This window comes from Balearica regulorum, chromosome 28, assembly GCF_011004875.1.
Source record: "Balearica regulorum gibbericeps isolate bBalReg1 chromosome 28, bBalReg1.pri, whole genome shotgun sequence".
In the NCBI taxonomy this organism is placed as follows: Eukaryota; Metazoa; Chordata; class Aves; order Gruiformes; family Gruidae; genus Balearica; species Balearica regulorum.
The window spans coordinates 2,227,123-2,252,712 of record NC_046211.1 but is presented as its reverse complement, the minus strand read 5'-3'; the positions used below and the strand labels follow the sequence as shown (position 1 = coordinate 2,252,712).

At 67.0% G+C, this 25,590-nt stretch overlaps 1 protein-coding gene and 1 long non-coding RNA gene across 2 annotated transcripts; both read right to left on the bottom strand.

Annotated features, from left to right (window-relative positions):
* Window positions 1-988: 988 nt before the first annotated feature.
* KIRREL1 (kirre like nephrin family adhesion molecule 1) lies at window positions 989-25,498 on the bottom strand. Its single transcript, XM_075737013.1, has 15 exons — window positions 25,235-25,498; window positions 7,788-7,937; window positions 7,055-7,204; window positions 5,463-5,620; window positions 5,199-5,349; window positions 4,543-4,648; window positions 4,277-4,425; window positions 4,044-4,171; window positions 3,827-3,953; window positions 3,570-3,670; window positions 3,268-3,466; window positions 2,991-3,098; window positions 2,711-2,850; window positions 2,521-2,595; window positions 989-2,350 (listed from the first exon to the last, which is right to left on the bottom strand). The coding sequence occupies exons 1-15, from the start codon at window positions 25,284-25,286 to the stop codon at window positions 1,880-1,882; spliced, it is 2,265 nt and encodes a 754-aa protein (XP_075593128.1). The 5' UTR covers window positions 25,287-25,498; the 3' UTR covers window positions 989-1,879.
* On the bottom strand, window positions 22,511-22,888 carry LOC142598442 (uncharacterized). Its single transcript, XR_012832653.1, has 2 exons — window positions 22,832-22,888; window positions 22,511-22,739 (listed from the first exon to the last, which is right to left on the bottom strand). It is a non-coding gene; the product is annotated as an uncharacterized LOC142598442 (long non-coding RNA).
* Window positions 25,499-25,590: the final 92 nt, after the last annotated feature.

The window sequence follows — 25,590 nt, the reverse complement described above, 5'->3', positions numbered from 1 at the left end:
CTAGGGGTCTAAAACAGCCTGTGCTGGGGAAGGGACCCGCTCGCCCGGTGCCGGGGGGGCTTGGCCGTGGCTTTGGGGGGGGGCCCCATTCCCACCCCGGGCGCGGGGGGGGGGGTTTAATTTAAAGCTTCGGCTTCGATTCCCGGCACCCGGGGGTGGCTGGGGCGGCTGCCGCCGTGGCTATTGCTATCGATGTGGGGGTGCAGCACCTGGGGTGGGACCCCCGCCGAGATGGGGCTGTCCCCAAAAGGGGGGGGCACAGGGTGAGGAGGAGGGTGTCGGGGGGGGGAGGGTGTTAAATCAGGCACCATTGCAAATGGCACGCAGTCCTGCAGTCGGAGGCTCAGGCTGGGTGCGGGCTCAGCACCTTCCAGGGTTTGGCCCGTCCTGACAGTACCTTTTTGGGGGGGGGGGGGTCGGGGGGGGGGGAAAGGAGAGGGGGGCAGAGGATCCCCCCCAGGCCGTGCCGCTGGGGCTGCGTCAGCAGCACGGTTCTGCCGGTCCCTTCCCCAACCCAGCAGCCCTCTGCAATCGTACCCACTCGCCGCGGGGCCGGATCCAGCCCGTCGGGGTGGGTGCGCGTGGGGCGGCGTTTCGTACCGTACCCCTGCGGGGTGACCGGGAGGGGTTCCCCATCCCCGTGCTGCTGCCCTCCTTCCAACACCCGTCACCACCCGCCGGCGAAATTGGGGTCCCCGTTGCCCTGGCTGCCCAGTACCTCCCAGTCCCTGGAGCTGGGGAACTGGCCGTGCTCCTGCTCCTGGCTGGTTTGGTTTGGTTTGGTTTGGTTTCCCGCGGCTCAAAACATTCGCCAAACCCTTGGGGCCGGAGCGGGAGCGTGCCGGGAACGGGGCTGCAGAGCGGGAACGCTTGCTGGTGACTGGGAGGGTGCTGACACCCCTTCTATACGTCTTTATATACATTCATAAGAGGGACCACCCCACATCCCCGCTGGCTGGCGGCTGGTCCAACTGGGTGTTGCTCGGGGTGTTGTTCGGGGTCAGGCTGACGGCAGCGGGATGGAAACCCGCCGCTGCCTGTCCCACGGGTACGGGTGTGCGTATGGCGGGGGGGGGGACGGGGACGGGACACGCCGGGGGTCTGCTGGTCTGAGCTCACCGGTCCCGATCCCCCGGGCCCCCTGGGGCACCCCCTGCTCGTGGCTCCGAGGGTGGGCACGGGGGCTGCAGGTGGGTGGGACGGAAGTCAAGGCACAGGGAATGGGAACGGGCTGGGACGGGGATTTTTTGGGCAAAGCCAGAAACCAGGCGTTGCTTTTATGTATGTACATACAGACACGTATATACGCACATATAGCACCTCCCTGCTCCCTCGCACGGGGGTCTGGACGGGATGGGGGCGGGTTCTGAGGACACCTCGTGTGCAGCCCCTCGCTCTGGCAGAGGAGAGAGAAGCGGGTGCTGGTTTGGGGGTGCTGGGGACCCGTCGGGGAAGGATCCGGCCCCATGGATCTCGGGGAAGGGGGGAGCCAGGGCGGCGGGAGAGCGGAGGCTGCAGAGCCGGCCCCGACAGCCGCGCGGACCCGCACGCACCCGCTGAGGCTGGGTGGGACTGGGCGGGGGGGACGGGGTGGGCACAGGGGGACAGGATGCCCCCCCAACCCTCTCCTTCCTCCAGGAAGGTACCGAAAAGAAAGAACTGAATGAGTGGAAGCTCGAAGAGACTCGGGGTGCGTCCCCGCTGCCAACAAACCCCATTGCGGGGGGGATGGCACGGCACGTGGAGTCCAGCCGCCGGAGAAGCGGGGCAGGAGGGTCAGGATGAGCCCCTGAATATCAGGGGACAGTCGTGAGGTACCTGGGGACCCCCGCTGCCTGCACCCCCCTCCTTCGGCGCTGCCTGCCAGCCCCTGCCCGCCCTAGACGTGCGTCTGCATCCGCTGCTGGAAGCGCTGCCCGTAGTCCGAGTGCTGGGAGGTGTAGGAGAAGCGGGTGGCGCTGGCGTACTTGCCCATGGGGTCGTAGGCGTCGTAGGGTGCCCGGTCCAGGCTGGGGGGTTGACCGTACCCTAGGCGGTAGGTGGCATAACCGGCGCCGGCCGGGAAAGCGGTGTGACCCCCGTAGTTCTCGTAGGAGAGCTGGCTTGCCGTCTCGCCGCCCGCCGTACCGGGAGGGGGTCCGGGACCCGGCGCCGCCTCGGCGTTGTAGTCGGACGCGGGGCCGCGGCTGTAGGTGTTGAGCTGAGCGTAGCCGCTGGAGTGCGAGAGGCGGGAGGGCGGGCGGGTGTCGTAGCGTGCCGGGCCGGGGTTGCGGTAGTCGGCGTAGAGGACGGTGCGGGAGGACGGGCGGTCCTCGTGGGCGCGGACGTTGTAGTAGCCGTTGGTGGGATCCTGCGAGGAGAAGGGGGGGGTGGTGGTGGGGATGCGCTGAGCCTGGGCGGGGGGCTCTGCAGGGAGAGGACCCACGAGTCCTGGCCCTTCCCCCTCCACCAAGCATCCCGCAGCCACCCAACTCGGGACAAAACCGGGACCTGCCCCTCTTTTACACCCCATCGCCAGACCTTGAGCTCGTACTCCTCACGGGTGTCAGTGTCACAGCGAAGGTCCTGCTTCAAGTCCACGTCGTCCTTGAATGACTGCAGGAGAAAAGGGAGGAGAGACGCGCTCGTTCCTCCACGGTCCCATCCGTCCCGGCGTGGGGTGGGGAAGGGTGCTGTGGGGTGACCCCCCCCGGTGTGGGGTGTCCCTTACCGAGTAGATGGCCTTCATGACGCGGGTGGCCGTGGAGACGCTGGCCGTGTCCTCCTCACGGTCCGTGTGCAATGTCAGCGGCTCCCTGTTCACCGTCTCCACCTTGATGTCCAGCTTGCGCAGGGTGACGTCCTTGCGGCCTGGGGACACGCGGGACCGGGGATGGAGGTGGCCGCCGGCAGCATCCCCCCGCTCCCGCCCCGTGGATGGCATCCCTGCCGTGGGTAGCACCCGCGGTCCCCTCTGTCGTGGCCGCAGACCCCCTTTGCCCCCCACTCACTTCCTTTCCGGCGCCGGTAGAGGAAGCAGGCGAGCGCGACGAGGAAGCTGATGACGAGGATGCTGGCCCCGATGGTGGCACCGGCGATGATGCCCACGGGCAAGACCTCTACAGGAGATGGGGAGACGTTAGCTGGGGACAGGGGACAGGGGCACTGCCAGGAGGCGGCCGTGGCAGGAGGGTGCCTGCCCTTGCCGAAGCCCCGTTGCCTGCAACGCCCGAGACCTAGCCGGGCTCCCCGGCGTGCCAGGCGGCCGCGGTGCCGTGCCGGTGCTACCTTTCTCCTCCAGCTGGATGATGGCGGTCCCTGGCCCGAAGCTGTTCCAGGCCGTGCAGTTGTAGCGCGTCTGGAAGTCGGCGTCCATGACGTTGTTGATGGTGAGGGTGGAGAGGACCCCGCTGCCCGTGTTAGTTCGCTCCACCGTGTACCGCTCCAGCGTCCCTGCCTCCAAAATGTTCTCCTTCCAGGCCCACGCCTGGCCCCGCCGGGGTGGGGGAGAGGGGGCTGCGTCAGCACCCGCAGCTCAGCATCATCCCCAGCACCCCCCCTCCCCCGGCACCCCCGACCACGGCACTCACGATACGGTCCGGGGGTGGCGTGCTGCCGATGAAACACTCCACCTTGCCGCGGTCCCCGCGCACCGCGTACTGCACGGCTTCGCTCGAGATGATGGGGGGTCCTGCGGGATGCAAGTGGGGGGCTTTACCGAAACCCCAGGGAGGGGGACACGCCACCCTCGTCACGGGCATCGCGACCGCATCAGCCCATTCGTGGCTTGGATCAGGGTCTGGCACGGGGAGGGGGCTGGCGCCCGCTCCCGGGGGGGGGCACTCACCGTTGACAAAGAGGGTGACCTCGCGCTCGCCCACGCCGATGCGGGGGACGATGGCTTTGCAGACGTACTGCCCCGCGTCGGCTTGCGTGACGGATTTCAGGTACAGCTGGTTGCTGTTGCTCAGGACCTGGGTGCAAACGCCGGGGGGGCATCAGGGAGGGGGCGCGGGGCCTCCCCCCAGACCACCCCCCTCCCCAATTCGGCCACCGGACCCTACCATGTTGGACTCCTTTTTGGTCCAGGTGAGGGTCAGCGGCGGGTTGCCGGACCACACGCACGTCAGCGTCACGTCGGAGCCGATGTCTGTGACCGTGGGTTTGGGGTCCACCACGATCCGAGGGGCGACTGGGGACGGGGGGGGGGGAGAGGGTGAGGGGCAGAGCCGGGGAGGGGCTGGCAGCAGCCTGGGGGTGCCGGGGGGGGGACGACACGACACGTCAGCCCACTCACAGTGCACGTCCACCAGCGTGCTGACGTTGGTGCTGCCGATGTCGTTATGCACTTCGCAGGAGACGGGCTCCGTGAAGAAGGTGTAATCCACCTGCGTGTCGTACTTGTTCTCCTTGGCATCCTCGATGATCACCCCCCCCTTGGCCCACCTGGGGGGGGGGGGGAGACGCGAGGTGGGTTCAGGGGGGGGGTGCGCAGGACCCCCCCGTCCCCGTTTGACCCCCGTCCCCGTCCGGTGCTGAAGCCAAGCCAGGAGGGACCCTCACCTGTAACCTTTGATCTCGGGGTTGGCGGTCGCCATGCACGTGAACACGACCCTCTCGCCCTCCTGCACCGTCTGGGGCTGGATGGACAGGGTGACAGTCGGGGGATCTGCGGGAGGGCGGACGGAGCCGTCACGGGCGCTGGCACGGGGGCAGCGTGGCAGAGGGGACAAAGGGGACAAAGGCTGCCCGCATCGCCCCTCCCCACGCTGCCGCCCAGGGCATGGCCCGCGGGATCCCAAAAGCTCTGATGGTCACTGTGGGCACCCAGCATCCCTGCCTGGCGTGGGTGCTCAGCATCCCTGGCTGGTGTGGGTGCTTGCTGTGGGTGCCCTGCGTCATTTCCCAGCGTGGGCACCCAGTATCCCTGCCCATCATGGGTGCTGGCGGTGGGTGCTGGCCCCAGCAGGACAGAGCCTTCCCGCAGCAGCCACTGGAGGTCGGTGTTCACCACCAAGTCCCAGCCCGACTTCCCGCCTGGCACTGGCCGGTGGCACTGGGAGAATCCCCCCCGTGGGTGGGGAGCCGGCTCCACCCACAAGCCGAGGGTCACCCGGGGAACCCCAAGGCGCCCGGGTACCCCAAGAACTCATCTCTGGCTCCCTGCCCCTGTCACCGACACGCAGGGATCGTCCCCTCCGCCCCCGGCACCGACTCACGGTGAACGTTGAGCTTGACGAAGGTCTCCTTGCCCGCCGGGATGGCATCGTTGGTGCTGCGGCAGGAGAACACCCGCCCGATGTCGAGGTCGGTCGGGTTGATGGCGAGCTGGCTGGTGGTCGTCTCCCGCTTGCCGTCGGCCAACACCTCCTGCCAGGGAGAGGGGACGGGTCCCCGTTGGCTCCCAGCATTGTGCTGGGGATGCCGAGGCACAGCACGGGGTGGAAGGGATGGAGACGCGGGATCCCGGCGTGTCCCCGTACCGTGCTGGTGACAGCTCCGTCCTGCTGGAGCCCATCCCGGTACCAGACGATGGTGGCCGCTGGCTTGGCGCTGCGTGCCCGGCAGGTCAGGTTGTACGGTGTCCCCGCGCGCAGCAGGATCTCGGGGGCTCCGTCGATGGTGGGGTCCTCGGGGGGGACTGCAGAGGGGAGAGGGGACACCGGGTCGGTGCCGGCTGCCTGGAGCCAGGGCAGAGGAAAACCCCACTCCACGCCACGTGATGCTGACAAATTGATGCTGCGCTGATGAAGGGAGAGTGATTAAGGGCAGCGGAGGCAGATCTCCTCCCCGCTGCCTGCGAACCGCAGGCAGCATTTGACAGCGCAGCGTCAACCGGGCTGGTGCCGCCTGGGTATTAATCCCCGTTTTGATCAGGAGCTAAAGCCCCGTTACCGATTTATTAGGGCTCGGCTCTCGGGGAGAGGCTGGGGCAGGAGGCACGAGCCGGGCATGGTGGCCTGGCCTGGGGTGTCCCTGAAATGGGGGCTTGGAGAGGGGTGCTTGGGACAGGGGGGGTTCATGCTACGCGTGCGGAGATGGATGCGCTGGAACGGCCTCGGCTGTTTGGGAACGGCCCCGGGGAGGTGGCGGTAATGATGGAAATGGAGACCGGGAGACTGGCGGAGGAATGTGGTAGTAGGATGGGCAGAGAGGGAGGGTCCCCAAAAGCCCAGGAGCCTCCTCTGCCCAGGGCCCCCCCTGCCTGGGGACCTCTCTGTCAGGGGACCCCCCTGCCCAAAGAACCCCCTGCCTGGGGAACCCTGTGCCATGACACCCCTCTGTTTGGGGACCCCCCTGTCTGGGGACCCCCCTGCCCTGCCCCAGCTGAGCCCCACACTGGGCAGGGGATTCAGGGGGACCCCACTGAGCTTGGCAGGGAATGGAGGAAACCCCAGGTACCCCCAACCTTGGCAGTGTCACCCCAAAGACCCCGGGGCAGGGCTGTCCCCACCCAGGCCAAGGGTGGCCCCTTTAGGCTGGGGGTCCCCGGGGATCCGTCCCTGCCCCGGGGGGTGCCGGGAGATGCTCCAGCAGCTGCGGCACGGGGAGAGCCATGCTGCTCAGTACCCCAGCCACATCTCCCGCTCGTGTGCCTTTTATCTCCTGTCTTTCTAATGGGAATTTCAATGCCAGGGGAAGAAGGAGAAAGAGGGAAAAGAAAAAAAAAAAAAAATTAAGAAAAGCAAGAAATCTGCCCCAAAACCCCATTCGTGCAACATTTCCGCTGCGGCTCCAGCATCTTCTTTCCTTTTTTTTTTTTTTTTTTTTTTTTACAAGACACAAAAGTCAGGGAAATCAAAGTTACTGCACTCGTAGGTCCCGTAACTCAGCCACGGCGTGAATATAGATTAAGGCATTAAAGATAATGGCACATCCAGGCTGCCGGAGGGAAGGGGGAGGGCGGCAGCGCAGGCAGCGACAGCCTTTCCCGCGTCTGCGAGCAGCCGCGCTGCCTGCGGTGGCTCGGGGAGGCGTGGTGGAGGACACGGGGTACGGTGGGAGACATGGGGTACGGTGGGAGAAATGAGGTACGGTGGGAGAAACGGGGTATGGTGCGGGGCTGGCTCCTTACTCAGCACGGTCAGCTTGGCCCGGCGGGACCGCAGCGCGGCCTCGGTGGCCTGGCACTCGTACACGGCGTCATCGGAGAGCTCGGCGTCAGTGATCTCCAGGTTGTACTGGCCCGAGTCGGCCGTGCCTACGATGCGGTAACGCGGCCAGGCTGCAGGGACAACACGAGGTGGGGTCAGCACGGAGGGGTTGGGGTTCACCCAAATTTGTCAGGGCTGGGGGGATGTTCCAGGGCCCTTTTATCAGGGAGGAGAGGCTGGTGCGGAAGGGAACCCCCTGTTCATGGAGAAGCAGCTCCTGCCCATCTGGGTCCAGCCTGGGCAGACCTGGGGGGCTGCCAGCTTGCAGGCAGGTCTCTGCCTGCGCCCGGATCCCTGGTGCACGTGGGATCCCTGGTTGAACGTGGGATCCCTGGCACATCTGGGATCCCTGGCACATCTGGGATCCCTGGCACATCTGGGATGCTCAGTGCACACGGGGACCTCAGAGCACGCAGAGACCCCGGGGGGGGGGCGCGTGCGGGAAGGAGCAGAGCGTGGGCACACGGCCCCAGCCGGTGCTTCGCTGCTGGGGCACGTGGCACCGGCCCCGCAGCAGCCGGGGATGCCGCACAGGGAGCTGGGAAACGGGTCATGGGGAAGCGGCACAGCAGGAGACGTAAGACCCCAGAGCCTGCTGTGCGGTGACAGCCCCTGCCCCGCACGGTGACATCCCGAGAGCCGCCCCGCGGGTACCTTTGAGCCCCTGCCCCATCCCCAGGGCGAGGCCGTCTTTGGTCCATTGCACGATCCCGGAGTAATTGAGCACCACGCAGGAGAGGACGATCCTCTGGCCGGCCACCACCGTCTGGTCCTCCGGCTCCTCCACGAACCGGGTCTGCGCAACTGGGGACGGAGGAGGGGGATCGGCCAGGGCTCGGGGTGCCCCGCACGCCGGCGGCTGTGCCAGCAGCAACCGGTGCTCCGTCATGCCGGCGGCTCCGGTGCCGCAGAGCTGCCTCCAGCACAGCCCCGCTGCGGCCCCCCCAGAGCCGCCCGTGGTCCCCGGAGGTTTTGGAGGGGCTGCTGGGGGTGTGGGACCCCCCCCCCCCCAAGCCGGGCTCCGTCGTGCCCCTGAGCCCCGGCCCTGTGCAGCAGCCGGGATTGATCTCAGTGCCCCGGCAAGGCGCCCGTCACGCGGCCAGCGCGAATCGAACAGGACACGGTGGCGGGGGGGGGCGTGTGGGGTGTGCCAGCGTGGGTGTGACACACACACGTGTGTGCTGCCGGCGCCGGGGCAGGGGATCGGACCAGGACCCCCGAAGGGCAGCAGGGAGAGGGGCATCGCAGCAGAGGAGCTGCCTCTCCTCGGCAGTTCCCCCCTTAAAAGTCTTTTTTCTAAAATATTCAAATTATTTCCGCCACGGCGCAGGAGAGGGGGAGGCAGAAATCCCTTCTGGGGATGAGCGAGCTGCGGATAACGAAGCCGTTAAGTCCCCAGCACAGCCTCCGCCTGCGTGGCCTGGCTGGGCCTGGCATGGCACGGCACGGCGCGGCTGTGCCGCTCGCGGCGTGCCCCGTGCCCTTGCCACGGCCGTGCTGGGCACCGCCGCAGCTCGGGCACCCCAACCCGCTCGGGTTTGTCCCCAGCCTGTGCTGCGTTCCCGCAGAGCCGGGGGCCCTGGGCTCCCTCCTGCCTTTGATCCTGTAAACAAAGCCCCCGACAGCTCCCGAAATCCCCGTGCCGCGGCCCCGGCTGCCGCCTCCCTTCCCGGCAGCCCCCGCTCTCGTGTTGGCCCCGAGGACGCCGCGGTGCCGAGGTGCAGCCACGCTGCTCGTCCCCGCCAAGGGGGACGGGACGTGCCGGCGCTTGGCACCCTCCTCGCCATGCCCGGCGTGGGGGACCGATCCGCCACCGTCTCCCCGGTGCCTGGCACAGGGTGGGGTTCTGCAACCTGCAGGGTCTCGAGCCGGAGGGACCCCAGGGCCCAGGCATGGCATCCCCAGGCGCCAGGCTGTGCCGACGGGTACGCCGAGAGAGTCAGCATCAGGCATTCCCGAAAGCCCAGGATGGGGCACCCTGGGATCGCTGGGACGTGACACCCCAGGACCGGTGGGATGGGGTACCCCAGGATAACGGCACGCCGGGATCCCTGGGATGAGGTACCCCAGGATCCCCAGAATGGGGTACCCAAGTGTCCTTGGCATGGGGTACCCCCAGATCAGACACCCCAGGATGAGGCAGTCCAGGATCCCTGGAACAGGGCACCCCAGCATCCCCAGGATGGGGGCACCCTGGGATCCCTGGGACATGGTAGCCCAGGATCGCTGGGACGTGACACCCCAGGATCAGTGGGATGGGGTACCCTGGGATTCCTGGGACATGGCACCCCAGGATCCTCGGGATGAGGTACCCCAGGATCCCTGGGACATGGCACCCCAGGATCCTTGGGATGAGGTACCCCAGGATCCCTGGGACATGGCACCCCAGGATCCTCGGGATGAGGTACCCCAGGATCCCTGGGACATGGCACCCCAGGATCCTCGGGATGAGGTACCCCAGGATCCCTGGGACTTGGCACGCCAGGATCCCCAGAATGGGGTACCCAGGTATCCCTGGGGCAGGGCACCCCCGGACCAGGCACCCCAGGATCCCTACACCAGGCCACCCCAGCACAACAGGGTGCAGCCAACGGGCCTCGCAGCACCGCTGGCCGCGCACCCGGGACCTGCAGCCCGCAGCGGTGAGTCGGGGACAGTCTCTGCTCCCGGCCACCCTGGGGTGCCCCCGGTCCCCTCCTCAACCCCAGCCCACGCCTGCCGGGCCCGTGGGCCCCCCCCGTGGGAGGGGAGACAGAGCAGGGATGCAGGGAGGGAGGGAGATAAAGGGAAGGAGAGAGTGGGAGAGGCGGGGGAAGGAGGGGAGGGATGGAGCAGGAATGGGGGGGCCGAGGGGAGGGGGAAATAAAAAGCAGAGCGGAGATCAAAGAGGAAGGTGCCTGGAGAGAGGTGGGCGTGAGGGAAGATCAGAGCCGGGGAAAGGGGAGCGAGACAGGTGGGAGGAGGCGCAGGCAGCGGCGGCCGCCTGCCAGACAGCACGGGGGGACCCGCAGCCCTCTGCCTGCCCGACGGGCAGCGCTGGCCTGGTCCCGGCTGGCACCGGGCTGGCACGGCACCGGGCTGGCGCGGCGCGGGTGATGTTTCCGTGTTTTCGGCAGACGAAGGGGACAACGGCAGGCAGCGAGGAGCTGCCTGCTCTGGATGCTCTGCCCTGCTCCAGCCGTGCCAGCATCCCCGGTGCTGCCCCTGCCCAGCCCTGGCTCCGGCAAACTCCCAACTCGGCTGCTAATCCCGGCCGTGGATAATCGGCTGCCGCGGGTATTTCGGCTGTGAGCTTCCCGGGCAGCAGCTCCCTCCTCCCTGGCAGCGGGGACACCCCGTGGTACCTACCCGGTGTGGACGGGATGCGACTGCCACCGGCCCCCCCCCCGTGCCCATCACCACCCGGTTGTCCCCAAGGACTGAAACGCCCATCGATGGGACCCTCCCGCACCCCAGCGCCCGACGCAGCGATTCCCCAGGGCAGGGACCGGTGGGTGCCGGTGTCACCCCCCCCTCCATGCCAGCCGAGGTGGCGGGTTGCCGGCGGGTGCTGGCGGCGGTTGTCAGAGCGCGGGAGCCGTCAGCGTGCGATGCACGCCGGCTGGCAGCGGGCTTCTGCCTCCTTCCCTTTCCCTCCCCTCCGTGAAGGGGCTTTGCCGGGTGCCCCAAGGGACCGGGCTGTGTGGGGGGGGTTCACTGTCTCCCCCCATCAAGCCACCCCCCCTGCTGCCCGTCCTGCCGGGCTAAAGGGCTGTTTAGTCTGGAGGAGGACGATACGGGGCCGGCGGGCGCGGGGGAGGCCGCGCGCCCAGCGATTGCCACGGCGCAGCGAGCGTTGAAAGTCTTTCCGTGTCGCGGGGCCTTGACATTACGCCGAGGAGACGGGCGGCTTCCCAAAGGCTGGAGGTTTAAAAGGCACGGGGTGCCCCCCTCGTCACCGTGCCCCCCTCGTCACCGTGCCGCCCTCGTCACCGTGCCCCCCTCGTCACCGTGCCCCCCTCGTCACCGTGCCGCCCTCGTCACCGTGCCCCCCTCGTCTCCGTGCCCCCCTCACCACCGTGCCCCCCTCATCACTGTGCCCCCCTCGTCACCGTGCCCCCCTCGTCACCGTGCCCCCCTCGCCTCGCCACGCCGTCCCCCCCACCCCATGAAGCGTTGGCACCTCGGCACGGCCGATCCCACCGGCAGGCGCGGGGGGGGGTGTTTCGTGGCACGGTGGCCGTGGGCTCTGAGCGTGCGTGCACACGTGCGTGCATGGCTATTCATGCTTGCGTGCACGGCAACACGCTTGTGTGCACGGGAACGCGTGCACGCGTGCATGGGAATACGCATGTGTGCGTGGGAGCATGAGCCCGTGTGCATGGGAAGACACGCGTGTACGTCGGGAACGTGCGCGTGTGCACGGGAACGTGTCTGCGTGCACGGGAACACACACGTGTGCGTGGGCAGAGGCGGGCGTCCGGGGTCCCTGCAGGGCTCTCCCGTGCCCCCCGGCAGCCCCACGCGTGGCTCCCGCTGTCCCCCCTCCGGCGTGGGGCAGGCCGGCGAGGCGCAGGGACCCGGCGGGGGCCGGGGAGCCCCACTCCCGGCCCTGTCTCCCTCTATTTATCAAATGAAGGGCTGATTAAGCCCTGGGGCTGGTGCTCCAATCTCCCTCTCTCTCCTCTCGCTATTAAACTCAGGGTTCAAAGAAAAGCTTTTTATTCGCGCTGACAGCTTTCAGATGGAGCTAAATCTCTCCGCACTAGAGGGTTTTTTTTTTTATTATTTTATCTCTCTCCCTCCTCCCCTTCCTCTTCTCGCTGCTTTTAAATTTAAGCCTTTCCCCCTTCCTCTTCCCAAGTTGTTCGCTTCTATTTATATTGGAAAAAAAAAAAAATTAGACAGGGAGGGGAAAAAAAAAAAAAACCCCAACCACCCTCCACTGGTTTTATTCTGTGGGAGAGAAAAGAGGATTTGGTTTCCTTGTGGCCCTGCCCGGCAGAGCGGAAAGGGAGAGATGGGAGAGGAGGGCAGGATGAGACCGTGCCTGGATGCTGCGGACGGGGCATCGCTCCTGTCCCCGTCCCCCCCTCCGCTGTCACCGCGTTGTCACGGCCACGGCGCCAGCGCCCCGAGCCACTCGTCACCCGGCGCAGGCAATGGTATGGGAAAAAAAAAAACCCAAAAAAAAAACCCCACAAGAGCTGGAGCCGGCCCTGAAATAACCCGACGGGAGCTGGCGATGGAGGGGACCCCGCCGACCCCTCGCTCGTGTGGGGAAACTGAGGCACGAAGGGGGCTGAGCTCAGTCCCAGCCAGCAGCGCCGTGGCCCGCTGACGGATCCCACCGGCGACAGGGACGCAGGGGTCCCATCCTGCTGGGTGCTGGCACGGTGGTGCCGTGCCTCGCCGGGGGGATGTGCCGGTGCCGAGATGTGATCGGTCCTGGCACATCCCTGCGCCGCCCCCCCTCCCGCTCCGCCCGCCGTCAGGGGCTATTTTAGGCTCCGGCAATTTGGGTCTTTCAGCTAAACCCGGCCACATCTCAGGGCACGGACACGGGGGGGCTGGTGGGGGCGGCCGTGAGGCCGGTGACCCCCCCACCCCTGCGTGTCCCTGGGGGTCCCAGGGCAGCAGCGGGGCCCCATCCTGACCCCAGAGCTGGGACAAGGCTCCGGCGAGGTTTCCCAGAGAGGATTTGGGGGTTGGGGGGGTGGGGGTGGTCCTCGCTTTGGGGATGCCCCCCACCATCTCCCCCAGCATCTCCCAGTCACCACCGACCCCGGCAGAACCCAACCGGCGGCGGCCCGACCCGGCGGCGCGCAGCAGCCGGTAAATTGATATTTGCTAGAGAGGGTCCCTGTTGCCATCAAGAATTTATGAGCCTCCTTTGCCGCGATTACCCCGGCACGACAGCGCTGGCCGGGAACAGGCTGAGCCGCGCGCTCTGAAAGCAGCTTGGCAGGAGAAGCCGCTTCCGCTCCTTGTTCGAAGTCACTCAATGCCCTCTTCTATTTTCTTCTCTTTCCTCTTGGCTTTTTAACGCTAACGTGGCTGGATGGTGGGTGGCAAAACCGGAGCAGCTCTTGGGGCGGCCGAGGGAGGAACCCTGGGGTGGTGATGCCGGGGGTACCGGCAGCCAAGGAGCCGTCCCCGTGCCGGCCGCGGCATTTGGGGGGGGGGTGTCGAAGCTTTGTTGTCCCCCCCCCTCTCCCCCGGCTTCGTTATCAGCCCCCGGCGCATCCTCGTCAAAAAGGCATCGACCCCGTTTGACCAAAATCTCTCTCCTATAATCCCGCTCTGATTGACATTAATTGAATATTACTATTCTTTAATTCCTCATTAATTGAATCCCGCAGCCGCTACTCCGTGATGTGCGGGGAGCTGGCAGCATCCCCGCCGTGCCAGCATCCTCGGCGGCCGGTTGTCCCCGTCCCCGTCCCCGCTGCCTCCGGACCCTGCGCCCTGGCTCCGCTCCCGGCACTGGCGGGTCCTCCCCATCCCGGCAGGAACGGAAAGTATTTCAACACCATCATATGACGCCAGCGCATCGTTGGCCAGAGCCCAGCGCCCGGGCTTGGGAGGCACCGGGACGGGGCCGCATCCAGCCCGACCCCTTCACCGCCATCTCGGGGGGTGGGGGGGGGCCATCGCTTTTCCCGGCCGAGCGTCCCCGGCTGTCGCTGCGTTTGACCCTGGTACTTCTGCGGTGGCAGAACCGGGGCTGTTTTAACCCAAACGCCACCCCAAGTAGGGAAACCAGGCGTGGGGGGGCACAGGAGCCCCCGCAAAACATCCGCGGACCCCCTCAAGGCTGCGCCGTGCCTCAGTTTCCCCCGGAGCTGTGCATCCCTCCCCGTGGCTGGGGACACTCGGGCGTCCCTGGCATCCCCGGCAGGCTGGCAGGGTGCTGGTGGGGGCTGCTCCGTGCCTCCCCCCCCTCCGCTCCCCGCTCCCCGAGCCGGTGGTAGTGAAGCTCTCCGGGGAAAGGATGCTCCAGTTATTTTCATTTTTTAAAAGGCAAAATTATAAAAACAAATGAGGAAGAGATTGGTTCCCCTCCCCCGGCCCCGCCGCCTCTCCTCCCCACCCGCTTTTGGCAGCACCGGGTCCCCACCGCCTCCCCGCGCCCCGGCCGGGGTCACCTTGGCCATGCCACCCCGGCACAACATCCCCCCGGGGCACCGGGATGCGGGACGGGCGGTGGCCCAGCGGGACCGGGGCTCCCCATCCCCTCCGTGCCACCGAAGCGCCTGCGGTGACCCCGGCTCTGCCGTCCCTCCACATCCCCAGCAAACCGAGGTGCCACGTCCCCCCGCCACGGCCCCGGCTTCTCCCGTAACCTCCTGATTTCTCATTTCCCAGCCCGGTTGCCATCGCTGGTGACACCAATCTCACAACAAATTTAGCAGCTCATTTCCTGACCGATCAAATATTCCACCTCGATTATTCCCTGGGCAGGGAGACGGGTGCTGCCGTGCCGCGCCGGCACCTCCGTGTCGGACCCCATCAAGCTCAGCCCGGCGGCAGGATGCCCGTGGCGGTGGGGACAGTCCCTGGTACCCCGGGTACCGTTCCCCGCGCAGCATCCTCAGGTTGCCACGGTCCCCAGGAGATGCTGGCCGTCCTCGCGGGGAAACTGAGGCACGGGGAAGGAAGAAAGCAAAGGGAGACGGGGGTCCATCAGCCCGAGGATAACCCCGTCCCCTCCGCCGCCGGCGTGACCCCACGCTCCTCTTCCCAACCCGTCCCCAAATTTTCCACCCGAATCTCTTTGTCTTTTACAACCAGCACACGGCGAGGGAAGACGGGCCGAGGCCCCAGGTCGTCGTTAGAGGCAGGGTAAAAATACGCAACGCGGGGACCATGCAAAACAATTTTCAATTAAAATCTCGTTGGGAAGAGGCATAAATACCGGGGGAGATGACGTGGTGGAATTGGGTTCTATTTTTCCTTCCCGAGGAGCCTTAAATATTCCCCACCTAATAATAATAATATAAAAAAAAAATGAACTCCCGACTTACGAAACAACATATAAATTCCCCTCGTAATTACATTACTTTCAGCACTGCAAAGATGCCAATAAAATATAAACCAGCGCCGGGCAGAGAGAGAAAATAGAGATGAAAATAAATGAATTGCTTTAGTGCGGTACGGCAAACGAGCCAGGCTGGGGCGGGGTGGGGGGACGACGACGACACACACACGGGGGGGGGGACACGACGGTTGGGGCCGGACACCCCATTGCTGCCCCATGGGAACCCCACGGGGACACCAGTGCTGCCCCACGGGGCTCGGTGCACAAGGTCACCCCTGGGGGTCCATGGGGGTCCAGGGTTCATTCCCAGGGGAGCCTGGTTTGGGGGGGTCCCGGCAGGAATCCCTGCACCCCCACATCCCGCTCCTGCTCCCCCAGCGCAGGCAGAGGCTGGGGGGGGTGTCCCGGGGAGGGGTGGGGGGTGCCCAAAGTTGGTGGGGAAAAAAAAAAAAAAAATCTCGTCCCCTTTCTCCCGCCGTTAATCCCGGTGAAAGGGGGCAGCCAGGCAGAAAGACAAAGGGCTCGGCCGGCCCCGAGCGGGGCGATGCGGGGGGCACGGGGGGGTGTGGGGGGGGCACGGGGGGGCACAGGGGGCTGCGGGGGGCATGGGGGGGCTGTGGGAGCACGGGGGGCACGGGGGGCTGGGGGGGGCACAGGGGGCTGCAGGGGGCGCAGGGGGCTGGGGGGGCACAGGGGGCTGGGGGGACATGGGGGGGCTGTGGGAGCACGGGGGGCACGGGGGGCGCGGGGGGGGCACGGGGGGCTGGGGGGGACGCGGGGGGCTGGGGGGACATGGGGGGGCATGGGGGGTTGAGGGAGCCGTAGGGGGGGCTGTGGGGGCACGGGGAGACACGGCGGGGCACGGGGAGGCACAGGGGGCTGGGGGGGACACGGGGGGGCATGGGGGGTTGAGGGAGCCGTAGGGGGGGCTGTGGGGGCACGGGGGGGCACGGGGAGGCACAGGGGGCTGGGGGGGACACGGGGGGCTGTGGGGGGCATGGGAGGGCTGTGGGGACACGGGGGGGCACGGGGGGCACAGGGGTCTGGGGGGGGTCTAGGGGGACATGGGGGGGCCAGGCAAGGCCAGGGGGCAAGGGTTGTAAGGGGCGAGAGCAGGGCGACGCGGGGGGGCACACACCGGTTGTGTGCTTGCACAGGAGCGCGTGTGTGTGTGTGCGCGCGCGCGTGCACGCACGTGTGTGAATGCACCCCTGGTGTGCTTGCGCAGGCGTGCGTGTGTGCGTGCACAGCAGCTGTGTGCTTGCAATGGAGTAGGTGTGCGCGCGCCAGCTGCGTGTTTGCACGGGAGCATGTGTGTGCACGTGCACACCAGCTGTGTGCTTCCAATGGAGCGCCCGTGCGTGAGTGTGCGCACACGGCGGCTGTGCGCGCGTACGCACCAGCTATGTGTTTGCACAGGAGCGTGTGCGTGTGCGTGTGCATGCACCAGCTCTGTGCCTGCACAGGCGTGTGCACGGGTGCGCGCGCACCAGCTGCGTCACTGCGACGGAATAGGTGTGCGTGCACCAGCCGTGCGCTTGCACGAGAGTGGTGTGTGCACACCAGCTTGCAATGGGGGGTGTGTGTGTGTGTGCGTGCACGCACTGGTTGTGTGCTTGCACGGGAGTGTAGGCGCGTGTGCACCAGCTGTGTGCTCGCAGTGGAGTAGGGGTGCACGCACCAGCTGCGTCCTTGCACGGGGCTGCGTGTGCGTTTGTGTGCGTGTGCCTGCACCCGCTGTGTGCTCGCACGGGACTATCTGTGTCTGTAAGAGCTGGGAGCGTGAGCGCAGGCCATGCGTGCGCACACACGCGTGTGCCTGCGCGTGCAGCCGTGTGCACGCCCCGGGCGCGGATGGCCACCCCCGCAGCACCCCCAGACGAGCCCCTTCGGCCCCGCAGCACCCCCTGGGTGGTGGTGGTGTGTGGGGGGGGTGTCCCTGCCGCTCCCGGGGGCCTTCGCACGCTTCGATGCTCAGAGGGTCCGCGCGGGGGACGGACGGACGACAGGACGCACAAGAGGGTGCTGAGCGGAGCTGCCTTCGCACCCCAGCCATCCTCCTCCTCCTCCTCCTCCTCCTCCTCCTCCTCCTCCTCCCGGCACTGCCCTTTGCACCGCTGCCAGACAAAGGCCTGGGCTGCAGATGTGCGGGATGCTGCAGATGTGCGGGATGCTGCAGATGTTGCTCCCGCCCGGGTTTCCTGGGGTCAGCCCAGCACCCCCCCCACCCCCCCCCTCCCCAACCCCGGGCATCCCACCCTGCCCAAGGCTCCCGCACCCCGACCATCCCGCCCTATGCGACGTCCCCAGGGACACCCAGTGTCTCCCAGTAGGGACCAGCGCCGACGGCGGGGTGGGGGGGGGGGTGGGGGGGGCAGACCCTGGCCCGAGCCCCCCCCAAGCCCTGGGGGGGCTCCTCACACCCCCCCACCCCCCCAGCAGACAGAAGGAGCTGGCGGAGCCTCTCCCCTTGTTATTTCCTCTTCATTTCTGGGGCTGTCGGAATTATGGAGCAGTGCTGTTTATTGGCTTGAGTTTAATTAATTTGTGTAATATCCCTGTTAGGAACAATGTCTAATTAAGACTTTTGTTTGTGTGTGCATGCGGAGGAGGGAGGGGGGGGAATGGAAGGGGAGCTCTTCTTTGGGAAAAAAAAAGGGGGAAATAAAAATCCCTAATCATTAATGAAGGGGAAAAAAAAAAAATATTTAAACAGCGCTGGCATCCTTCCACCAAGCTGCTGGTAAGCGCTCTCGTTACAGATGTCTTAATGAGACATCTCTTAATAATGGGATTATCATTCACATTGAATCGGGACAAGCAGCTGTGAGAGCGCGACGCTCCGATACGGGCCTCCGCGTCCCAACGTATGGAAAAGGATGAGTCAGAGGACGAGCCCCGGCCTCGTTAGCCGGCCGACGAGCTCTCGTTAGGGACGGGGACCGCGCGTGCCATGGGGCGGGCGTGCTCCGCGCCGTGCCTCGGTTTCCCCACGGGTGGCTCGAGTCCCGAGCGGTAAAGGCGGCGGCGTGAGCGTCGGTAACGCGATGAGGTTAAATTCGACGTCGCCGCCGGAGTTGGCAGCAGCTCGATTTGATCCCTGGCAAAGGGGGTTTAATAAAAAAAAAAAAAAACAAATCCTAAGCTGGGAGGAAATGGGTTGGAGGGGAAAAAAAAAATCGATGGGGACGGGGCGTGGGTTGGCATCCCCCTTCGTCTGGACCCCGAGTGCGGTTGGGGACCCCAGGTCACCCCCCTGGCCCGGCTGCTCCCGTCCCGCTCGGCTCCCGAAGGAACGATACGAGCAGGAATTTCGGCTCCTTCCTCCCCAACCCTGCCTGGCTGCGGCGTCATCGCCCCGGCAAGCTGCGGGGGGGGACGGGACGGGGACCTGGTGGGGTGGGAGCCCCCCGAGAGCTGCCCACCCAACCCACCGGGCTCCCCACGCCTCCTCGTGCTGGGAACCGCCCCCCCCCCCCCCCCGCCACGTCGCACCCCAAATTGGCCATGTGCCCCCCCACCCCCCCCCCATCCCGTGAGGATTTGGGGCTCTCGGGTTCCCCAAGGACCCAGCACCCCGCTTGGGATATTCGGGGAAGTTTGAGCCCAGAATTCCCAACACCAGCATGGTCACCCCAAACCGGCCGCCGGGATCCCCGCAGCTCGGGGTGGGGGATTATGAGCATCGTGTCTCTGACCACGGGGGAGATTTGGGGGGGTGACTGTGGATTTTGGGGGGGACTCAGCCCTCCCTCCCCTCTGGGGCTCTGCGAATCCTGCGGCAGGAGAAGCTGGAGCTGGAGGGAGCAGCCCTGGCTCCCGCTCCCCGCTCCTGCGGTCAGAGCCCAGCAATGATCCCACAAGCCTGGAATTTGAGGAATTTCCTGCCAAGGCTCTCTGGAAGACGAGGGAGAGAAAGAAAAAAAAAAAAAAAACCCAAGAAAAAAAAAAAAAAAACAAACCCCCAGAACTTAACCCTCAGCTCCCCGCGCCTGTCCCGCAGCGGGCAAGGGGCTGACGGCGCTGGGGGGGGACGGACACATTTTGGGGCCGAGCGTTTAGTTTTTTGGGGGGGGTGTGTGTGTTTTTTCTCGCCGCTCCCCAGCTTTTTGAGCCGACGTCACTGCGCGCAGAGCCGGCCGGAGAGCCGGGGCCCTGCATCGGGGTTACCCGCCTTGATGGAGAAAACCGAAGAGCTTCGTGCCTCAGTTTCCCCACTTGCTGCTCTTCTGCCTCCTCGCTGACCCTGAGGCCGGACACAACCCCAAACCCCACCCCCCCCTTCCCTGCCCCCCCCCCCCCCAGCACCCAGCCCATCGCCCTGCGCACCCCCCAGCCCGTCGCGGGTCCCCGAGACCCCTCCGGCAGCCCAGCGGCCGCGGCATGGGGGGGGCTCAGCACCCCCCGGCCCTCCCCGAGGACACGCGACGGAGCTCTGCACGCCCCGAACGGAGGCTGGCAGCGGCGCGGGGTAGGAAATCCCCTCTCGAATGTTTAAAGCTCTTATTTTAAATCAAATCCACTTGAAAGGGCTTGGGGGGGGGGGGTGTGGGGTGTTTTGAATAAAAACCAAAAAGGGAAGGGAGGAAGCTTTGTCCTCAGCACCCCGACCCGGCAGCCGCACCGGGATATTCCCATCTCCGGCACCGCGGTGCTCCGGTGCCCGGCAGGGACTCGGTGCCCCCCCACCCCACCCCATAGCTCCCATGGGACGGGGACGGGGGGCTCACTGGGTGTCCCCGGTGTCAGAGGCCAAGGGCGACCCCGGCGATGGGGCCGCAGCCTTCGTCCCGCTCCTCTGCGTCACTCCCCCCTCCCCGACGGCGGCGATGCTCCCGCGGGCGCGGCGGGGTGCGTGCCCGCGTTCCTTTGCACGCCCGCGTGCTCCCTCGCACGCCCGCACGCTCCCTCGCGCAGCCCCGCACATGCACGCTCCCTTGCACGCCCGCGCGCTCCCTTGCACGCCCGCGCGCACACTTTTCCCGGCTCCTTTTCTTTGCCGTTCCTATGGCAACCCCTCCAAGGCACACAACCGCTCTCTGATTGGAAATAAAAGTTGTTTTTCCTCCCCTCCTCCTTTACTCCACTCTTTCGCTTCCCCCCCCCCCCCCCTTATTTTGATTTCCATTTGGATCATAATCCGCCCGTTGCCATGGCAGCGCTGGCAGCCCTTTATGTCCCAGCCCTTGCAGAAAAGGCCTCTCTCCCCCTTTTTTCCCTTCCCTGCGCCTTCCCCAAGTCGGTTTGCTCTTTAAATCCCTCCTTCCCGCCGTCCCCTCGCGACAGCCACCCCGGCATCGCCGGATCCAACCCGGCACCGGGGCCTGGCGTCAACCGGCTGCGCCACGTCTGATGCCACGCCAACGGGACTTTTGCGGCGGGTGGCTGGAAAGGAGCTCGTTTTCCACCTCCCGGCCCCGATAAATGCATCCCGACGAAAATCCAGGCTGGATCCTGGAGCAGAGCTCCGTCCTTTTTCCAGCTACCCTTAACTCTGCCCCCGTTGTCCGGCCGCACTCCTCGCCGAGCATCCTCATCCTCGCCCTCGGGGTGGTACCCAGGGGATGGGGTGCGTGTGTGTGCGTGTAAGGCGGGGGGGGGGGGTTCCTCGCCCATCCGGAGGGTGACGCGGTGGCCGTGCCGTCACCGAGAGAAGCGACGTGGGTCCCGGTGCCAGCGCGGGATGGTCCCTCCGTCCCCTCCATCCCGTCTTCTCCGCCTCCCTCCCGCGCCGTGCCCGCTCCTGGCTGGGAGCAGGAGGTTATGAAAATGAGCTGTGTGCCCAGGAGACTGTAATTATCTGCTAAGTGTGAAAGCTAGAGTGATTAATTAAGAGATAATAAAAAGAAAAGGAGGCTAGAGAGGGAATAACGGATGCTTTGATGATAAAACCTGAGGTAAGGCAAGCAATTAGGGGAATCTTTATGGAGAGTTAGCTATAATCCCCCGCGTTGCCTGCGCGGCGGGGGGCTGCGTCTCAGACGGACGGAGGGACGGACGGACCCACGGACGGCGGCAGAGGAGCCGTGAGGCCGGGTAGTCACTGTGTGCCACGGTCCCGTGACCGGAGTCCGGCTCTGGTATCCCCGGGGATGCACTCACCGGGACGGGCGTGCATCCCGGTGAGCCGGATTCCAGGTAGGATCTAGGCCAGGAGGAAAGCTGGCTCGGGATTAAACCAATCCCGAATTAAAGGATGGGAATGTAATTAATGCCGCTCAGCTCCGGTCAGTGGGAGAGAGGTGCCCAACGACCCTGGTTTCACCTCCGGACGGTTGGGCTGCCGGAGGTCACCGCGGACGGACACACCGACGGCTCCGGGTCCCGCAGAAAACAGGCAGGATGCTGCCGGCGCAGGCAGCGCTCCGGGCCGGCGGAGGTGGCTGCCGGGGATGGGGTGGGGGGTGTGTGCTCCGCGGTTGGGCTGGCTGCCTCCCCGCCAGCAAACCGGGCCCCAGCGCGGCAACCGGTGATTCAGCCCTGGCACCGGCTGCCCAGGCAAGTCCCGGCACGGAGCGGTGGCTGCCGCGGCAGGGCCCGTCCCGCCGGCCCCAAAAGCTCCCTTGGCCCCGCAGCGGGGCAGAGCCCAGGGCCGGATCCGGCCCCTTCCTGCGGGATTCGACGCGCATCGCTCTGCTCCCCTGCGGAAAGATGGAGGGAGGCAGCCCCAGGGTGGGGAAGGGGCTTCGTCCCCTTCCTGCGCCCGCCCCGCCGGAGGGAAAAGCATCGCCAAGACCCCACCAGCGCCCGCGAGCCCCGATCCCAGTTGCCAAAACGGTTTCCTGAAGGGCGGCTGTGGGGCTGGGGAGGGGGGGGTGTCATCCTGCTGCGGGGAGCCTGCGGTGACCCGCCGCGCCTCCGTCCCCTCCACCGAGGGGTTTTGGGGATGGGGGTGTGGAAGGGTGTTGGGTTCCATCGCGGTGACCCGGGCTCCTGCCCGGAGAGGACGCGGGGGATGGCGGGGACGGGTCCGCACGGCATTGGGGGTCGAGGGGGGGACACACACACTGCAAGGCAGAGCCTGGCCGCCGCGCTGCCGAACACGGCGAGGCCGTAACCGGGGCCGGAGACACGTCGGCTCGTCCGGGAGAGCAGCTCTGGGCCGGGGGCACCGCGTGCCCACGGGGACGGCGGGGTCACTCCAGGCAAGCACCCAAGGGAAGCCCAGGGACCCCGTGGCGGGTCAAGCGTAGCCCGGGGGGCACCAGCACCGCCACCGGTCCCCGAATGCCCCCAGCCTCCCGCTCTGCCCACGGCCGGGGCGCGATGCCGAACGCCACCGGCTCCGGCGCAGCCCCTGGTCCTGGGGAGGGCGGGGAGGCGGGGGGGGGATGAAGGCCACCGTCCTCCCCCACCGCCACGTCTCAGCCCCGGAGCGTCTCCCGGGGGCTTTTATTACCCTGCAGCAGACAACGGTCACCTTACAAACCACATCACGCCACCGCGGCTCCGGCGGCGCGTGGGGAGCCAAGCCGCCGCCGCCGCCGCCGTTCCGCCGGAGGGAGGACGGGCAGGTGCCCGCCGCCATCCCCATCATCATCTCGGCTGCGCTGGGATCACCGGGACCTTCCTCTGCCTCCTTCCCTCTTTGGGAGCCACCGATGGCATTAACATCCCGGATCCGGGCTAGCCAGGGCGGCCTCGTGCCACCGGTCACCGGCAAAGGGACCGGCCTGACCTCAAACCACCCGGTGCCACCCCTGCTCCTTCAGCGGTGACGTCTCCCAAGGGGGCATGCAATGAGCGTGCCGGGTCTCAGAGCCACACGCTGGGGTGGCCCCCGAGCCACGGGGAGGGGGGGGGGGGGGGGCTGGCACGAACCCCCCCCAGGATGAGCCCCCCCGCTGCCACCCCTCATCTCTCCGCTGTTTCGATTTTGCTGCTTTTGAGAGGGAAGAGGGGTGGGGGGAGGGAATAATAAAAAAAAAAAAAAAACCCAAACCCCCCAAAAAACCCCCACAGAGAGAAAGAGAAGAAGAATCGCCCAGAAAATGAATAAATATTTCAATTTGAGGCGCAATCACGGCAAGTGATTGAAACGGGGGGAAGAATAATGGGTTTCATTTAGATAAGATACAGAAAATTATTTAGTGAGAAATGAAGAGTGATGAAACCCATTCAACATCTTTGTGTGCGACGACATGAATGGCACCGACCCCCCCCCCCCACACACGCGTGTGCACACGTCGGCCAGCACGGCCCCGGGCTCCACAGGGAGGGAACCCCAAATTTTGCCCCCCCAACAGCAGTGGGGGACACCCCCCCCCCCCCCCCCAACACCCCGGGTTAGAGCAAGGCTCCTCTCCGAGGTGAGAGCAAAACTTCGATGGCGGGGACCGCGACGGGACGGGGCTGCTCGGGAGGGAGCGGGGGGGGGTCACAGGGTCCCTCATCCAGGAACGTGACACCCCCCCCCCTCCCTCTGCCACATCCCCACCGGAGCCCCGGGCCCAGCCATCCGGCTCTTCCCTCCACCGAAGCGGCGATGCCGGAGCTGGGCCCCTCTCGCCGACAAGATCCACATGGCACCAGGCGGGAGAGCGGGCGCTTTTGTTCCTGGGAGGGCAGCGAAACCCCACAGCGCTTCCCCCAGCCCTGCGCGGGGGACCCTGGGATCTGACCCCCCCCGGCCCCCTAAGAAGCTTTGCACGCTCCTTTTAAACCCCGGGTCGACTCAATTTTTTTATTTTTTTTTCCCCCCCTCCTCCCGGCATCTTAGCAACGCCGCCTCCTTAATTAAAAATTAGATTGGATTTTGCAGCAGGGGAAGGAGCCGGAGGCCGGGTAGGGGCTGGCCGGCTCCAGCCCTGCGGAGGGATGAACCGGCTGAGACCTCGCGAGCTCGCTGCACGCATGGCACGCTTCTCCGCTCCCCTGGCACGGCGGGGCAGGGAGGCCGAGTTTTGGGGAGGCCCTGGAGGGGGGGGAGACGGGACGGGGGGGGGAGGTAGCGGGGCTGTTCCCCCCCCCACACTCCGCTCCTCTCGCTTGGCGTGACCTCGGCCGAGCAACTCCCCGTGCCTCAGTTTCCCGGAGAGGGCACCGCGCAGTCCCTTGGGGGTCAGACAGGGACGGGGGGGGGGGGGGGGGGCTCGGGCTGCCCTGGAAAGCAGCGGGGGGGGGGGGGGGGGAAGAGGGTGCCCCACGCTCCCCCCCGGCCCCTCTCCCAAGGGTGCCCAGGTCAGAAGCCGGGGGGGGTGGGGGGTGTCCTGGCTGCCCCCCCAGAAATACCCTCCCGCTCCCCACGGAGGGACAGACGGACGGACGGACGGCAGCCCCCGCTCAGCTCCCCACCACCATCGCCATGTCCGGGGCCGGGTCCCTCCCCGTCCCCCCGTGTCCCCCCCCCCCGTCCCCCCCCCCCCGGGTGCCCCCAGCACTGGGTGCCCAGGGCCGGGTCCCCACTGTTGGGGCACCCTACTGACCCCGGGGTCCCCTCGCCTGCCCGACACCCACAACCTGCCGTGTCCAAACACCGCTGCCCACCCCGTACCCCGACTCCTCCAGCCTCACCGCGACCTCCCCGGTCCCGGGAGCCCCCCCAGGACCGGGATGGGGGGGACCCCAGCACCCAGATGGGGGGACACACACACACACAAGATCTTGACCCCAGACCGGGGCATCATCGACCAGAACCGGGGTCAGACGAAGCCCCGGGGTGGGAAAAACCGGACCGGGCTCCATCAGGACCCCCCAATAAGTCGCGGGGGGGGGGGGGGGGGAGTGTGTCCCACCGGGACCGGAGCCGGGGTACCAGCACCGGCGGGAGCTGCTCCGGGCTGGCAGCACCGAGCCGCAGCGCGGATGGGGGGGGGGGGGGGGTCGGAGGAGATGTCCCACCGACACCGGGACCCCCCCACCCCCTCCCGAGCCCGAACCGCCGGTTCCCGGAGGACGAAACCACCGCGTTCCCCGGCCGGACCCGTTCTCATCCCACCGGGAACGGGAGGCACCGGGTGGGACCGGAGCCGCCGCCGGAGCCGAGCCGGGGCTGGAGCGTTGCCCGCAGAGTTGGGACTCGCACTTCGGGCGGCCCCGAGCTGCCGCCGCCCGGTACCCGGTACCCGGTGCCGGTACCCACCTTGCCCGCGGGTATCAGCGAGAGTCAGAAGGCAGAGGAAGAGGATCCGCATGCTCCCGTCCCGGCCGCGCTCCGGGCAGGGGGCGCGGGGGGTGGCCGCTGCCCCGCTCCGCCGCCGCCCCGCTCGGCCCCGCGCCCCGGTACCGGCACCGCTAGAGCATGGCCCGGCCGGGCAGGGGCCGGGAAGGGGCCGCTGGCTCCGCTCCGCGCCCGACCGCGCCGCGCCGAGCCGAGCCGAGCCGAGCCGAGCCGAGCCGAGCCGAGCCCCGGAGTGCGCTGCGGGCGGGGCGGGGCGGGGCGGGGGCGGCAACGGGGCCGGGTGGGGAGGGGGGAGCGGGGGGGCGGGAATGGGGGCG